This window comes from Telopea speciosissima, chromosome 7 (genome assembly GCF_018873765.1).
Source record: "Telopea speciosissima isolate NSW1024214 ecotype Mountain lineage chromosome 7, Tspe_v1, whole genome shotgun sequence".
Classification (NCBI taxonomy): domain Eukaryota; kingdom Viridiplantae; phylum Streptophyta; class Magnoliopsida; order Proteales; family Proteaceae; genus Telopea; species Telopea speciosissima.
This window is the reverse complement of record NC_057922.1, coordinates 15582629-15600089: the sequence shown is the minus strand read 5'-3', so window position 1 is coordinate 15600089 and position 17461 is coordinate 15582629. Positions and strand designations below refer to the sequence as shown.

The window sequence follows — 17461 nt, the reverse complement described above, 5'->3', positions numbered from 1 at the left end:
TTTCCCCTACAAAATAATATGCAAGTACTCATTGATTCCATTGCTAGCCACTTCACAGTAAACAGAAGCGAAAAAAAAAATCCCATCTTCATTCTTCTCCATATACTATCCTTTTCTTCTTTTTATCCCATCCCCGGGCAATGAGTCTACAAAAATTTTCCAAATTAGGCACAAAAAATGAACACATTTCCCTGTGGTAATAAAATTATAAAGATTAAGGGAATATTATACAATTCCCGCATGCTACTGTAACCCTACTGTACATCCTCCTCTCCACCCTAGTCCCTTGATCCATCCTCCTGACATGTAAACAGGCACCAAACATGCCATGCTCATACCATGATCATCTGCCTCCAAAAGAATCTGCAGCCCGTTTAGTTGCACATCAAACTTGGGGCTTAGTCAAGAATTGAAACTGTTCCAGGCCGAATCAGGTGCTAGTACAAGTTGTGCGACAGGTCAAGTCAATTTCACGTTTCAGACTACCCAATGTCCAAAATTTCCCATGACAGTATGCAATCATCAAGGCCTGAGACGAAGCTTGGGTCATAGTAATGTGGGACTCCTTCAATCTGTGCCTCTGGAAATATGTTATCATCCATGCTGGAATTCATGTCACCTTCATCATTGTTGCCAACGGACTCGGTGGTGGGGGCTTGCAGATCAAAACTTCCAAAAGGATAAGGCGAAACCACCAATTGATGTGATGAGAGTGCTGGACTACTGATTAGGTGCTGATCCACATCAGCGGGCTCCACTGTAGTTCTTTGAAGCTTGGATTTTGGAGGCTTGATCAAGTCAGAGAACGAAGCCTTGTGTTTTCCCAAAGATTGTGGTTTTGAAGTCGATCGAGATCTAAGATCACTAGTTGGAAAAGCTGATGAAGCCCAACCCTGACCTTCACCTTCAAAGCAAGATTTTGATGCTACCCTGTAATGTCAGCAATCTGGTCATATTAGTAAAATACTGTGAGATCAGTCGACAAGAAGATTCAGGCCAATAGACAGCCAAAACACTGGTGATCTAAGTCCAATATTTTAAGTTGGAACCTAAGAAAAATTCAGATCCAATACCCCTTTCCCCATACTGCAACTGGACCTATGTTGAGGAAACTATGAAAGAATATGGAACTACTCGGGTAGAATTTATCCCCAACTAGTCAGGAATAGGACAAAGGCCAGGTAACAACGTCAAAAGGCCAACTGAGCTGCTGTAAGCACCGAGTCATGTGCTTGTTCCCGAACTTCCTGTGAAGAGTTTATCCAGACACAGTTCGGTGAGTTCAACCATTAAAAATCCTTAATTCATGTAATTTTTCCGGTAGATGTGTTATCTTGATAAAGCATGATTTAAACCAACAATTGGAAATCTGAACTAGGGTAGTTCTGGTGAGATGTACTAGGTATAAATTGATCAAACAAGGAGGAGTAGGGTCAACAATTTTTTTTTTATTGCCTTGAAATATTCTGTTCAATTTGGTGATTTAAACAGACAGGTTCACATGTGTGCCACTGCACTCTTAGTTTCATGTACATCTGAATAAGAGAAAACACCCACTGTTCAGCAGCTGATATCCTAGAGATAGGTAACCAGCCAGGCCATTCCAGGTTGTAAAGAAAAAAGTAAAATACTTATCTCCATACCTGTACCGGTGCTCAGCTATGTTGCAAGAAGATGATGCAAGCAAGCTCCCTTCTGCTTGCTCATCTGCTAAAGGTGCTGGATCTGTTCCACATATAAAGAGAGTGGTGACTGATGGTAAAGGTAACCCAGGATCCCCATTACTATTCTGGAACTCCAGAGTTATTTCTAACTGCTCTGTTGTGGCTGAAGCTTCTTTCCCCTGTTCAGATGGTAAGATTGTGTCTTCCTGTCCTTTCATATTAGCATCTTGGAGGGCATCCGCTACTAACTTACTGCTCTGCCCCAAAATTGCCAGGTTCATCTTTTCTAGTGGTTCCTTAGTGGATATCCCAGTAATCTGATTGGTGGCAGAGGTAAAAAACTTACCACCAAAATAAAGGCCGTTCCTGGAAGATGATGACAAGCTTTGCCTGCGGTCAGAGCGGGTTCTTGCTCGCCAGACAGACGAAAGCACAGCTGTAAAATGTTTTTGAAGGATTAATTCATTATCTGCCATCTCACTGGCCACCTCTAATAGCACACGGACATTATCCTGCCAGAAAAAAGATATCACCACTGAGCAAGTTCCATAAAAATGGTATGGGGCAACTCAGAAAATTATAGGGAATATGCAAGGCATTCAGGAGCCGACCCCATTTAGTTGGGATAAGGTTATGGTTGTTGTTGTATGCAAGGCATTCAGGATTTCAACAAGCAGGAGAAGACAGGAGAAAGAATGAAGATTCCTAACATGAGTAATATTCAGAAAAAAAACACAAAATGAATATCATTATGAAACTAATGGATTAAACTGCAACAGCTCTTTTTCTACTGGAAACGGGGAACCTAGGCCAGCACATTCCCCGACCGCAGGCTTTTTGTGACATGGCAGAGTTTGTTTAACTCCAAATCTGTGGGCATGAAAACAATGTCAGCATCAAACCATGGGTTGATTTTCAGCCCAATCCGACCACCGTGCATCAGAATAAGACTTTGCACCATGGCTTGCTTCGGCACCAGGATTGGTGGCTTGATCACGTCCCACTTTGAAGATGGCACATCATGAATGGAAGCCTCCCTTGACGCAAGAGATCAAACTCAATTTTTCTGGGAGAAGGGGAAATCAAAATGAAGGGCTATGGGTGGACTATTTCAGATTATCTATTTTATTTTTCAGGTTGGCTTGTCATAGAATCCTTGAAAAATTGCTTGGATATTATGAGCACATTAAAGCTCAAGAAGAGTGGGTCCAACCATCTTTTTCACTGTTACACTTTCTTAGAACAACCAAACACTAAAAATGGAAAATGTTTCACAGCTTCACTGAACCTTATGGTCTCACATTCAAACACAATCTTGTCTTACATTCTCTTGGCAACCAAACATGGTGGAGAACATCTCATGTTTGCCTTTTTTCTTCTGATCGATTGGCAGGACAGATTACAATACAGCTGACCTAAGAGCCATTATTCAAGGGCTCTTTCATTTATGCTTTGTATGCATGGCCTGAGTTGATGGTGGAGGGATAAAAGCTTAGCTTAGGTTATTTGATGGTGTCCCACAAGGGCCCAATTTTGTGGACGTCACAAGAAGTAAAAGGGCTAGATCCTTGACTAATCAAAGTAATATCTGAATTTGTTGGTTCCAAATGTCTAGGAACTCCAAGCATCTAATTATGATGGGCAAGGTTCGTAGGTGAAATTTGTTGTTTCTTCAATGACCATCCATGTTTTTGCAATATATTGGTGGCCGCTATTAAAGAAGTCAAGTCTTGGATCAGAAACTTCATCTGGTCTAGAGATCCAAATATTTCCAAATCTGTGGTGGTTAAATGGGATACAATTTGTAAGCCAATTTATGAAGTGGGTTCGAGAATCAGAAAATTGAGGGGCACTAACAAATGCATGCTTCTAAAGCTCTGTTGGGAAACAAAATCTGGCAGTACCCTTTTTTGCCATTTTTATGCAAGTCAAATATTTTAGTTACCTAAAGCCAATAATTTTTGCTCCACAATCTGGCAGGGTATTAAAAGAGTATGGTATTTCTTTTCCCATAATATTAGACTGATGGATGGTAATGGCAAATAAATCGATTTTTTGAGAGTGAGTTGGTTGGGTAAATATCCAATAGTTGAATCTGCAAATCTTCCTCTCCATGTGTTCCAAGACTACTTAATGTAGTACCAGTTTCAATGCTCAAATCAATAGCCAATAACAAGATCTTTCTTCAAAGGATAGGTTCAGGTTAGGGTAAACTAAGATAGCAATCAAATAGATAACAGGACGGGGCTGTGATGGAGGTCGTATGGGGTAGGTATTAAGGGGATGGTCTGCTAAAAGTTTGAACAAAATTGGATGAATGAAACAGTAACTAAATGCCAATCCTACTGTCAATAGGACTTAGGAGTAGGGGTAATATAGTAAATTAGGGTACTGAAATTAGGGTTCAGAAGGTGACACTAATCTACTGATCTCAGGTATAATGTATTCTGAAAACAGTAGCTAATTAGAGGGTGAATCCAGAATCGGTTAAGGCTTAAAGGACTGAAATAGTGTGTTAATGGGGGTAGGGGCAAAATGGGAATAAGGATGATATCTTCAAATCAGACCACAGAAATTAGGCCAAAATTGAATCGATCTCCTTTCAAAGGTTGATGGATGTATGGTAAACATCTTAAGTCAATCGAGTGGCTGGTTTCCTTAATCTAGAAAATACCTAGTCTGTGATCTTCTAGAAGGAGATTGGTTCTAGTTGCAGGTTTGACAGTATGCTTACTTGTTAATGGCAATAACTTGAAATCTGGATTCAAACCAATAGAACAGCAGTAGAGAATCTAGAAAAACAGGCAAACGATCCACCCAGGCTTCACACCACACAAGTTGTCAACAGATCAAACACTGATTCCTTCAACATTTGATCAAACACAAGGCCAATCTTCAATGGAGAAGGCAAGTTGCAGAGCAGCAGCTTCTAAATTCAAATCATATGAAAGGTAATGACCCCCCACACGCATGATTTTATTTGTAAGGGTAAAACTCAGACTTTGAGTTGGAAAAGGACATCCCCTAGCCGACTCAACTTACATTGCACAACCTTTCTTATGTGTGGAGAGGTGTGGACCCAAACTAATTACTTAAAAACTGATAAGACTTGAAATACAGAAATAAAATGACTTAAATTGAACCAAATATTGCACAATGGTTCAACTAACAAAACAAAGGACTTAAAAAAAAAACAAAGCATAAACAAAACAGCAACTAGTAGGCCATGGATTGGCCTACTCACTTGGACTTCTTCTTCCTTGAATAAGTCTTCAGATCTGCATCACCACTCAACTAGGGTTTCTGATTTCATCTCAGATAGGTGTTCGTGGCTTTTCCTATTGCTTCTTTTATGTTCATATAAAATATACTTTCCTCTGCTAAGAAATCTATTTCGCCTGCTCTAGATCATGATGACTTGCTTCTTTGGAAGCCTTCTCTTCAGGGAAGGTTTACCGCTAAATCTACATGGAATTCACTTAGGTATAGGTCAGAGATTGTTAGCTGGCATACATACATTTGGCTTGTTTACATGCCCCCAAAATGTTCCATTTTGAGTTGGTGTGTGCTTCATATGAGATCACCAACTGATGACATTAATCAGTAGAAAGGTGTTCCATGTGTGTCTATATGTTCACGTTGTAAAATGGGTTCAAGGGTAATTTTGCTCTTGGGGTATTTCTGTCCTTGTTCCTATTCTAGAATGTTATCTCGTCTATTATAAATAAAGAGGGGCTGTGAATTAACCACCAACTTTACTAGTGTTAAGTTTTTTTTGGAATCATGACCCTACCTTAAACAGTACGATTAGGGATTTGGCCTCAAAAGGCCATTTTGGATAACTGTAATATTATTCAGTATGGACAGGATTTAGCCATTAGCTTTTCTAGTAATATACTTTGTTTTTTTTTTCATCAAAAAAAAAAAAAGAGGGGCTGTGATCAATTAGTCACAAGCCAATATTCTCAAATCACAACATGGTATTAGAGAGAGGATCCACTTCAGGACCTAAACCCTAATGGTTCTCATCTCGAAATGCTAGGCTCTCTCTGTCTTCTTCCCGGTTTCTGCGTCGCTGGCACCAATTGGCGCCACCACCATCTCTCCCTTCTCTTCTCAGTTCTAACCACCGCCTCCGCCACCTACACCCTTCACCACCTCCGCCACCTTTACCCTTCACTGCCTCCGTCACCTACACCCTTCACCGCCTCCCACCACTTCTAGAGGCTCCACCATTCTCGCCTCTCTCTCAGTTTCACCCTTGGGGGTGAGTTACTCCTCCCAAGGGGATTTTTTAACATTCCATGATCGGATTATTTTTCGATTTTCAGAGGTTGATGTTCTCTTTTGGATCCATGATGTGTTGGCCGAAGAGGGTCCAACACTCAACGAGCAGATTTTGTGAGCGATTCACCCTATTTCTCTCACTCCGCTCGCCTCGGTTTTAGAAATTTCATTTCAAGGGGTGTTCCGAATCACTCTTGAAATTCTTCGCTCGTAAGGCGAGCACTGAAGCTTCTTTGACAAGGGCAGGGCGATTATAGGTGACGTCTCGTGGGAGACCTCTTGTATTGGTGATTTTTCTCAATGACACGATATGCGCGTCGTGATGGAAAAATATGGGTACGTCTCTGACCAGCAACCATGAGTGATTTCGAGATCTCCTCCATATCTACTGGACAGGAAGAAGTCAACCAACGTGATCTTCTTCCGTTCCCTGCTAGCTCCATTAAATTAAATGGGAGCAATTATTTGATGTGGGCGCGATCTTGCTTCCTGGCCATTGGTGCTCATGGTCTTTTTGGCTACCTTACAGGAGCTACTGCTATGCCTACCACTGCTGGTCGTGCCCAAGATAAATGGATGACATCAAACTTTGTTGTGATGTCTAATCTCATCAACTCCATGGATCCTACCATGGCCAGGGCTATTTACTTCTTGATACTGCCACCAAAATGTGGAAGACAGACAAAGACACGTACTCCCAGGTCGGTAATGCTGTTTAGTGTTATGAACTTTGTTAGAAAATTCATTCTACCAAACAAGGGGAGTTATCTCTATCCCAGTATTATTCAACTCTACATAGCTTGTGGCAACAGTTAGATTGTTATGGGGTCTTTACCGCTACATGTGATACTGATGTTACAACATTTAAAAAAGGGAAAATATCTACCCCCTCCCCTCTAAGTTTGCCTAATATCAATCCAGTACCCAAGTTTTGAAAAATGTCTACCCCCTCCCCTACTTTATAAAGATTATATCAACCGTACCCCAACCATTAAAAAGCACCATTAAGTAATGACATGGCATGTACAAAAATTTTAAAACCCCAAAATACCCTTCATGTAACTTTATTCCAATTTTACCCATCCCTACTTTCCCTTTTCGTCTTCTTTTCCCATTTCCTATTTTTCCTCTGTGCTGCTCCTTCGTCTTCCGCTAGCACCACCTCCACCTCTGCCGTCTCCAATCCATCACCAAATACAATCCCAGCCATCACCATTTGCACCGTCATAAGCCACTGATGCCTCGAATCAATCATCAGCTTCACCACAGGACACCATCCGCACCGTCGTGTCTATCCCACCATTTCTCCGCCTCGTGTGACCGTGTCGACCCCAATGCGATTCTTAGTTTCGTCTCGCATCCTTGCCCCATCGCCACTCCTCCTATCCACCGCAATACTGGTGCCATTAATTGCAAGCAGCTCCACCGCCCACATTAGTGACATAGAGTCTTCCCCATCCTCCACTTAGTCAACAAAGCACCGAATTCAACCATGCCTGTTAAATCTCCGATCATCCATTTTGTCTTTTCTTCTCTAGTGTCCCACCCTCCTCGTTTCTTCTCTCTTCATTTGTCCTACTCACTGCATTTCGTCTACTTTATTCTTCCTTTTTTTTTCTTTCTTATATCTTGTTTGTCTTTTCTTTTCTAATGTGCCATCCACCCAGTTTCTTCCCTCTTCCCATTTATTCTACACTAAATGAATAGAGAGAAGAAAAACCGTTCTTCTCCGAACGCGGCGGAGATCGAAACCATTGAACCAAACCCAACAGCTCCAGTAGCCATTAACAGTAGTAGCAGAAATGAGGAGGGAAGACACGCAGAATCCCTTCTGGGGAAACATCTCTAGTTGGGTTTTGTTGCTATTGGGTTTTCCTCGTCCAACGATACTTATTGATGTTAAAAGAATTTTTCTCTGAGCTGAATGCCAAAAATTGAAGTTCGGACGAACAAGCATTCGTTATTTTTTTACAGTTCCAGTGAAACGTTAGAGCTGGGACGTGATGCCCATAAACAGTGCCTTAATCTTCATAACCAAAGGTAGTTACGGCAATTCCTGATAGTTAAAAATGTTGCAAATAGGCCTGAAACAGGCAAGTATCAACCTAAAATCGATAAAAATGACCTTGAATTACTGGGTCGGATTGACTGGATTCAGGATCGATGGTCATTCCGATTCAAATCGATTGATTCAACTAATCCATTTCTGAGTTGTCAACTTAGCCAACAGGGAAAAAAAGAGTGAAGAATCAGAAATATATTTGGCATATGTTTCGCAGGAGGGGTTTCGGCGGTGTGGTGGTGGTGGTGGTGGTGGTGGTGGTGGCGGCGGTAGAAGAGGATCGGAGGCGGCAGGGGTGGCGATGATGGTGGTGCTAGCGGAAGAAGAAGAAGAAGCAACACAGAGGAAATGGGAGAAGAAGACGAAAAGGGAAAGTAGGGAAGGGGTAAAATTGAAATAAAGTTATGTGAAGGGTATTTTGGGGTTTTAAAAATTTTGTACATGCCATGTCATCACTTAATGGAGGTTTTTAACGGTTGGGGTACGGTTGATATAATCTTTATACAGTAGGGGAGGGGGTAGATATTTTTCAAAACTTGGGTACCGGATTGATATTAGGCAAACTTAGAGGGGAGGGGATAGATATTTTCCCTTTAAAAAATGGGAGGATGGTCTCCGTGTCTTCGACTTTCTTGCAGGACTTAACATTGAATTTGATCAGATTCGGGCTCATGTCCTGAATCGGGATCCCTTTCCAACACTTGAGCAGGCTTATGTCATGGCACAATTAGAGGAAAGTCATCATAATGCCAAAGTTCACCCAATTTCGCAGGAACGATCAGCCTTGGCTACTAGGTTCTCAAAATTTATCCCATGGTGGTCTCTCTCATGGTATTGGTGATCGTCCTCCTTCTAATTGAGCTCCAGTGAAGTGTGACTATTGTGGCAAGGAACGTCATACCCGTGAAAAGTGTTGGAAATTACATGGGCGTCCCACTGACCCTCGGGGTCACGGACAAAGTCATCCCTCTTCTGTTAGAGCACATCATACTTCATCTAAAGACAATGCTGCTGACCAATCTCTTTCTCAGGAGGTTCTCAATACTCTGCGTAGTCTGGTGACTCGGTTGGACTCATCTTCACCGGCTCCATCTGCAGCCTCAGCCACTTCCCTGTCAGGGACCTGAACCGTCTACTTCTAACCACCTAGGTTTTTTTTTTTTTCCTTCTGTGGCCAATAGCTCCTCCGTCACAACCAATTCTTGGATCATTAACTTAGGGGCTACTGACCACACGACTGGTTTGCCCACTCAATTTTCCCAATACTCTCCTTTATCAGGTAATACCAAAGTTCAAGTGGCTGATGGTGCCCTTTCTTCTATTCCTAGGAAGGGTACGATCAAATGCACTCCATCATTGTCCCTCTCTTCTGTTTAGCATGTTCCCAAGTTTTCTACTAATTTACTTACTAATAGTAGTCATACACGGGACCTCAATTGCAAAGTAACATTTTTTTTCTTGATCATTGTCTTTCTTTAGAACTTGGTGACGGGAAATACGATTGGTTGTGCTAAAGTGGCTGGTAGTTTCCCAATCTGATTCGTATTACATCGGTGGCATCGTTGTTTGGTCCATCCCCCTTTAGGCGTTTTATCTGTTTTATTTCCCAATTTAGTAAAGACTTGTAAGCACAATAATTTTGTTTGTGATGCTTGCACTTTTGCAAAGCAAACTTGAGCAATTTATCCTATTTCTGATAATCGCAGTTTGGTTCCTTTTAGTTTGATTCACTCTGATGTATGGGGCCCTGGCCGTTATGTTTCCACTTCTGGTGATAGGTGGTTTGTAACTTTCATAGATTGTTTGTTGTACCACCTGGGTTCATCTTATGCACCAGAAAAATGATATATTTTTTTTGTTTTCAATTATTCCACAAAATGGTTCAAACGCAATTTGATGCCAAGATGAAGATACTTCAGTCTGACAATGGGAAGGAATATATTGATGGATAATTTCAGGCATATTTGTCCACCCATGGTATTATCCACCAAACGAGTTGCGTGGATACTCCAGCTCAGAATGGCGTTGCAAAAAGGAAATATCGACATCTCTTAGAGGTAGCCAGATCCCTAATGTTTGCCATGAATGTTCCACCTCGTTTTTGGGGTGATGTTGTACTGATAGCAGCATACCTTATCAATCGGCTGCCCTCATGGGTTTTGTCATTCCGCTGCCCCATTAAAGTGTTATTGGGCTCTTCGATTTTTGTGGTGCCTCCTAAGGTTTTTGGGTGTGTTGTTTTTCTCGGAATCACCATGAACGTGGCAAATTTGATCCAAAGGGGTTGCATTGCATTTTTTTAGTTATTCTGCTACCCAGAAGAGATACAAGTGCTATCATCCTCCCTCCAGAAAGTTGCTTATCACTATGGATTTTGTTTTTTGGGAGATAGGCGTATTTTCCATCTCCTGCTCCTCTTCAGGGGGAGTCTACCAATGAAGAGCTGCCCTTGATTACTTCTCTTGATGTTCCCATGGTAGAAGATACATTGGTTAAACTCGAGGATGGAGAATAACAGGGCAGGAACAGGAGCAATCTAAGGTCCAGGGGAAGACTAGGAAATCTGACACCTTGAAGTTTTTTTTGCAGAGGAACGTGGCATAAACAAAAGCAAGTTGACAATACTACCACCATTGCACCTAACCAGTTGCTCTCTGATCAAAATTCTTCACCAACTCCTCCTGGTAAGTTTCCTTTGGATCCTACTCTAGATTTACCGATTGCTATTCATAAACCCCGTAGAACTTGTACTCAGCATCCCATTTTTAATGTCGTTCCTTATGAGTCTCTTTCCCCATCATTCCATGCTTTTGTATCCACCTTGTCTTCTATTTCCATCCCTACCACCTGGTAGGAAGCAACGACCAATTCAAGATGGAAAGATGCAATGACTGAAGAAATGAGGACATTGGAAAAAATGACAAGTGGGATATGGTGAGTCTTCCTCTAGGAAAATAATCGGTTGGTTGCAAATGGGTGTTCACTGTCAAACATAAGGTAGATGGAACAGTGGAAAGATATAAGGCAAAACTAGTTGCTAGAGGATTCACTCAGACACATGGAATCGACTATCAAGAAACCTTTGCTCCAGAAGAAAAGACGAATACTGTCAGAGTTATCATCTCTTGTGCAGCTTTGCTAGAGGTTTCACTCAGACACATGGGATCGACTATCAAGAAACCTTTGCTCCAGAAGCAAAGATGAATACTGTCAGAGTTATCATCTCTTGTGCAACTAAGGTTGGGATTTTCAACAATTGGACGTGAAGAATGGCTTTCTTCATGGGGAGCTTGAAGAGGAGGTTTACATGGACATTCCTTCGGGTTTTGCTGCTAAAGAAACAAAATGCAAAGTATGTCGTCTCAAGAAATCTCTATACGGTCTAAAACAGTCACCAAGAGCTTGGTTTGGACATTTCCATAGAGCGATGGTGTTGATTGGCTACAAACAAAGAGATGTTGACGGTACTTTGTTTATCAAGAAGAGAGGTCAGCACATCACAGTATTGATTGTTTATGTAGGCACCATTGTCATAACTGGAAGTGATGTTGATGATATAAGTTGAAGACCTATTTGGGGACAGAATTTGAGATTAAGGATTTAGGGAAATTTAAATCTTTCCTTGAGATTGAGGTCGCTTATTCAGCTCAAGTTATCTTCCTCTCACAACAGAAGTATATTCTTGACTTGTTATCTGAAACATGGATTTTGGGGTGTAAGCCTGCAGATACCCCTTTGGAGCCAAATACTCACCTAAAGAGTAAGGATGGAGATCCCGTGGATAGAGGCAGCTATCAGAGATTGGTTGGTCGTTTGATATACTTATCACACACGGCCTGATATAGCGTTTGCAATTAGTGTGGGTGCTAGTATATGCATGATCTTCACTCCGCTCATCTAGAGGCAACATATAGGATCCTGAGATATTTGAAGTTTGCCCCCAGGAAAGGTGTCCTCTTTTCTCCACAGGGTCTACGAGTTGAGGCCTACACTGCTCTGCAAACTGGGCAGAATGTCTGGATGACAGGAGGTCTACCTCGGGATAGTGTACCTTTGTTAGTGGTGAATCTAGTGACCTGGAGGAGAAAGAAGCAATATGTTGTTGTCTGATCCAGTGTTGAAGCAGAATTTCGAGCTATGGCCCATGGTATTTGTGAGCTCCTTTGGCTGCAAGGACTTCTTCACGATTTATGTGATTTTGTTAAGCCGCTTATGTGCCTGTACTGTGATAGCAAATCAGCAATAAGTATTGCCCATAACCCTGTGCAACACAATCACACCAAGCATATTGAGATCGTTCGGCAATTCATCAAGGAGAAGCTGGATCAAGGAGTAATATGCATTCCATTTGTTCAGTTTGGGGATTAGTTAGCCGATATTCTTACTAAGAGTATTAATAGTAAAAATTTTGTATATATTGTTAGCAAGCTAGGCATGTTTGACATTTATGCACCAACTTGAGGGGCAGTGTTGTAAAATGGGTTCAAGGGTAATTTTGTCCTAGGGGTATTTATGTCCTTGTTCCTATTCTAGAATGTTCTCTCGTCTATTATAAATAAAGAAGGGTTGTGATCAATTAGTCACAAGCCATTATTCTCAAATCACAACAGTTCATTATGACATGCATAGTGAAGACCTTAATCACACTTTTTGTTCATGCTCATTCACTAACAAAGCTTGGGGGATCTAATTTCAAGTTTTTGGCCTTGGTGGTTTTGTTTTTTGTAATGTGCAGCAGCTATTACAAGGATGGCAGAAGATCCATTTTCATAGAGCTTTGGAGATGTTATGAAATGTTCGATGACTCTTTGCCTTTTGGAGAAATGGAGAGAGCATAATCACTGAGCTTTTCTGATGCAAAATTCCAGCCAGAAGAGAAGATGAGACTGTTGTTTTAGTTTGGTTTAGTTTATTGGTTCCAACTAAACCTATGGTTTAAGTTCTGTTTTAAGTACCGCTTAATTTGAGAGCCCAATGGTTATATGGGACATGGCCCATGGGCTTGGTATTTTTGGGTTTACCATTGTAATAATCCAATCATAAAAGGGCGCACCCAGTGCATGAGGCTCCCGCCACTGCGGGCTCTGGGGAGGGTCATAATGTACGCAACCTAACCCCTGTTTTTGCAGAGGCTGTTTCCAGACTCGAACCTGTGATCACTTGGTCACAATGGAGCACCCTTACCATTGCACCAAGGCCCGCTCTCTGAGCAATATTAGGGATTAAGTAATTAGTTTCTATTAGGGATTTGAGTCGTATACAGGATTAAGTAATTAGTTTCTATTTTGGTGTATTATTGATTTTAGAAGATTTGGAGGAAATATACATGGAGATATTCTAGAAGATTGAATGAAAATTCGTGTGGCCCCATGTGATTTGTGTGAAGAGAAGATTTATCTACAAGATTGCTGGAATATTCTGTTAGATCTATTACTACTACTTTAGTTTCTACTTTTTGTATTGGTCTTAGTTGTTTGTCAATAGCTACTTAGTTGTTACTATTTTCTGTTTCTTTCCTTTTTTGTATTTTAGCAACTATATCTTCTTTCTAGAAAGTTTCTTTCTTTTGTTTTTCTTTCTAGAGTTGTTATTTTGTAAGCTACTTAGTAGCCAAAACTTTTTCTTGTATCACAGCCTCTAATTTTATAAATGCAAGCAAGGGGAATGCATGCCCTATGATTTTGAGTGATTGAGAAATTTGGCTTTTGCCTCTTTGGGTCAGTGGTGATTGTGTTTCTTGGACTGTGGTGATGCAGCTCCAGCCCTATTGTGGTAAAGCAATAGGTAGGGTTTAGTGGTGATTCCATTCCCGCAGACCTTTGGTGGTGAATCCAAGGTCATATCCTTTTTATTTGTTCTTACATGTATTAAAAAAAAAAGAATGCTAGAGATTTCTGTTGTTAAGGAGATCGTGCAGTCCCCTCTGGATTCTAATTGGGTTAAAATCAATATTGACGGGGTTTCTAAAGGGAATCCAGATCATCCTGGTAGTGGAGGTTTTTTTAGAGATCATGATTGTAGACCTATATGTTCCTTTGCCATGTCTCATGGGATTAACTCTAATCATTCAGCAGCATAATCGCCTTGGGTCGCCTAAATGCCATGACAACTATGTTAAGCAGAGATCGCAGCTTGAAAGCACTGGAAATAACAGTGGTTGAAACTAATTCTTCAACCTTGATTTCGGAAATACAATCCCAAACTTCTTCTTGAAAATTTATTCAGCCATAGTGGAATCTTAGATTCTATCTTTAGTCCGCATTACTCGGGAGCAGACTTTTATTGGGCATCATCTCCTCCATCAAATGCAGATGACTTAGAATGGGATCCTACGTCCAGACCTTGGCATAGATTTTGTTAGACTTTAGTACGATTAACTATTGATGGCAGTGCCAAAGGTGATTAATTCTTGCTAGTTTTGCTCATGTGATGCAGATTCATCACCAAATAGGGCTTGTTTCATTGGGAATAAGTCTAGGGTTGGGTTATATACATGTTGGGCCTTTGTTCCCAAGGGTTTTCTATGTATGAGGCCACTTTAATGAGCCTAAACTAGGGGTATATAGGTTGCATACGGGATTAGTCCAATACTTAGTTTATTTTTATGTTTTTTAATTGAACCGGTTCAAATTGGTTGCATCCAACTGGTTCAATTTAAGTGATCATGTGACTTGGTTAAGTGGTCATGTGACAACTTAAGTGGTCATGTGATGTAAGTTGGGCTGGATTAGGACTCTATAAGTCCAGTCATGTTTTGAGTTTATTTCCTTTAGTATTCTAGTTTCCTAGTCAGTTTAAGTTACCTAATAGATTAGGGATAGGGTTAGGCCATTCTTTTTTAGTGTCTAAGTCTATTTTTGAGTCTTCTATATAAGTTTGTAAAGGGGGCCAGCATTAAATACGAATTTTGATTAATAAAAACTTAGCTTTATGCTTGTTGCCTTTGTTGCTGCCTTTGCTCCATCGTAAGTGTGCCTTGTGAGTAATATCAAGGTTGCCTTGTGAGTAGGGGTGTCAATAAAGCCCGCTCGGCCCGAACCCGCCCTGAGCCCGGACCCGACCCGACCCGACCCTGATTTTTCAGCCCGAAGGGCGGGTTAGGGTTTAGGAGTAGCTTGACCCTGGCAGGGTCAGGTCAGGATCGGGTTTAGGCCTCGGGTTGAGCCCGGCCCGGCCCTGCCCAACCCTGAATTGTTTATAAATAAATATATAGATATATAGATATTTATATATATTATATTATTCTTTATCCTAACAAAAAATTAAAAAAAAAAACACTCAAAACCCTCGATTTTAAAACTCTTTCCCTTCTCTTTCCCTTCATCCGCCATCCCCAAACCCCATCTCTTTTCCTCTGCATGCCGAGAAGTACTTTCCACTGGACTCTACCATCAACGAGAAGGGACTTCTGTTGAGCTTCGAAAATCGCAACGACAAACCATGGCGCTTCCGATATTCCTTCTGGAACAGCAGCCAGAGCTATGTGATGACTAAAGGTTGGAGCCGGTTCGTGAAGGAGAAGAAGCTTGATGCAGGAGACATCGTGTCCTTCGAGCACGGTGTGGGAGACTTGGGCAAGGACCATCTCTTTATTGACTGGCGGCACCGCCCTGATGCCCATCACTCTTCATCCTCACTCCAACCACTAGGTCTACCACTCCGTCACCCACTCTCCCTGGCCGCTCCGCCTCCCGTCCCACTTCCATGGAGCCGATTTTTCTGTCTGTACACTTTGTTTCTTGGATTTTCTTCTGGTTTGGAAATTGGATTGAGAGATTTGAGAGGTTTGAAGTGAAGTTTGAAGGGTTGTTGAGGTTGAGGGTTTCACTTCATCTCTCTCCCTCCACTCTCCCACACATCATCAGGGACAAGGTCAATCAGGGCCAACCCGACCCTACCCGACCCTATTAGGGTCGGGTCGGGTCAGGTCGGGTTAGGGAAAACCCTGCCAGGTCAGGGTTGAGTGTTTCTTGGCCCTGCCAGTGTTGGGTCAGGGTCAGGGTTTAGGTTAAGGCCTCTAGGGTCAGGTCAAGGTTTAGGCAGGCCCGACCCAACCCGACCCATTGACACCCCTACTTGTGAGTGATATCAAGGTGAAAGTGATGCAGATTCATCACCAAATAGGGCTTGTTTCATTGGGAATAAGTCTAGGGTTGGGTTACATACATGTTGGGCATTTGATCCCTTGGGTTTCTAATGTAATAGGCCACTTTTATGGGCCTAAAATATGGGTATATAGGTTACATACGGAATTAGCCCAATACTTAGTTTATTTTTATGTTTTGTAATTGAACCGGTTCAAATTGGTTGCATCCAATTTGTTCAATTTAAGTGATCATGTGACTTGGTTAAGCGGTCATGTGATGTAAGTTGGGCTGGATTAGGATTCTATAAGTCCAGCCATGTTTTGAGTCTATTTCCTTTAGTATTCTAGTTTCCTAGTCAGTTTAAGTTACCTATAGGTTAGGGATAGGGTTAGGCCATTCCTTTTTAGTGTCTAAGTCTATTTTTGAGTCTTCTATATAAGTTTGTAAGGAAGGCCAGCATTACATACGAATTTGATTAATAAAAATTAGCTTTATGCTTGCTGCAATTGCTGCTGCTCTTTGTGAGTGTATATCCTTGTGGATCTCAAGGTGGATAGGGTGGGTGGACTCCTACGACTCCTTGCATTGTGAAGATCGGGAGGTTCTTTCAAGATATCAAGCTGCTGCCATTGTTTCTGCATTACAGTAAGTTTGAACCTGCACCTTGTTTAAAAACCTTCTTCTACCCAGCCATTATCCTTCCCTTAGATCTAATCCACCTTCCCCTTCGATCCATCAAACCCTAATCTCTATTAAACTTACAACTCCTACTTCAACTAGGACTCCCTTATAACTACAGATCTGGCCATCAATTTCGAACCATACTTCCAGCCTATATCCCCCACACCTCTCCCTACATTCGACCTTAAACCCAGTCCATAATCCCCACTATATCCCCTCCATTCCTCCACTCCATTAAACCCAAAACCTGCAACTCAATTCTGGACAAATTCTGTCCAGAATTGCAGAATTTTAAAACCTTCCCAAATCCAATTATTTTTATCCCATAATAACCCCCTAGACCTGCATATTAAAGCCATATAAGACCCATTCCCAAATTTCCATCCTAAACCCTAGAATTAACCTAAATCCTAGTGCTGTCCATTCGAACCAGCAACCCCTTTTGCGATTGATCCTGTTGTTTGGCTCCTAGTAGGTCTCCTACCTACCTAGGACTACATTAGAAGGGATTGGTGGATCTTCGATCGACTCCTTGCATCTTGTAGATTGGGAGGTCCTCTCTTAGCTTTTCTTCAATCTGCTACTGTTGGAGATCAGTGTTAATTCAAGTAAGTAGTTTTATAATTATGCAATTTCATTCCTCTTCTTAATCCTCCACTTAACCCTAATCGGTTCCCATA

The 17461-nt window shown here is 41.5% G+C and overlaps 1 protein-coding gene across 4 annotated transcripts in view; it reads right to left on the bottom strand.

Annotated features, from left to right (window-relative positions):
* Positions 1-17461, bottom strand: part of LOC122667373 (protein PHOTOPERIOD-INDEPENDENT EARLY FLOWERING 1) — a 55097-nt gene continuing 37636 nt past the window's right edge. For 3 of the 4 annotated variants that reach the window (XM_043863633.1, XM_043863635.1, XM_043863636.1), the window contains exons 19-21: positions 1644-2176; positions 424-930; positions 1-378 (exon numbers count right to left, since the gene is read on the bottom strand). In XM_043863633.1, coding sequence (XP_043719568.1) covers positions 483-930; positions 1644-2176 — 981 coding nt within the window. In that variant the 3' untranslated portion in view covers positions 1-378; positions 424-482. Of the gene's footprint in view, positions 931-1643; positions 2177-17461 lie in introns of all 4 variants that reach the window. The other variant, XM_043863634.1, reaches the window with a different exon arrangement.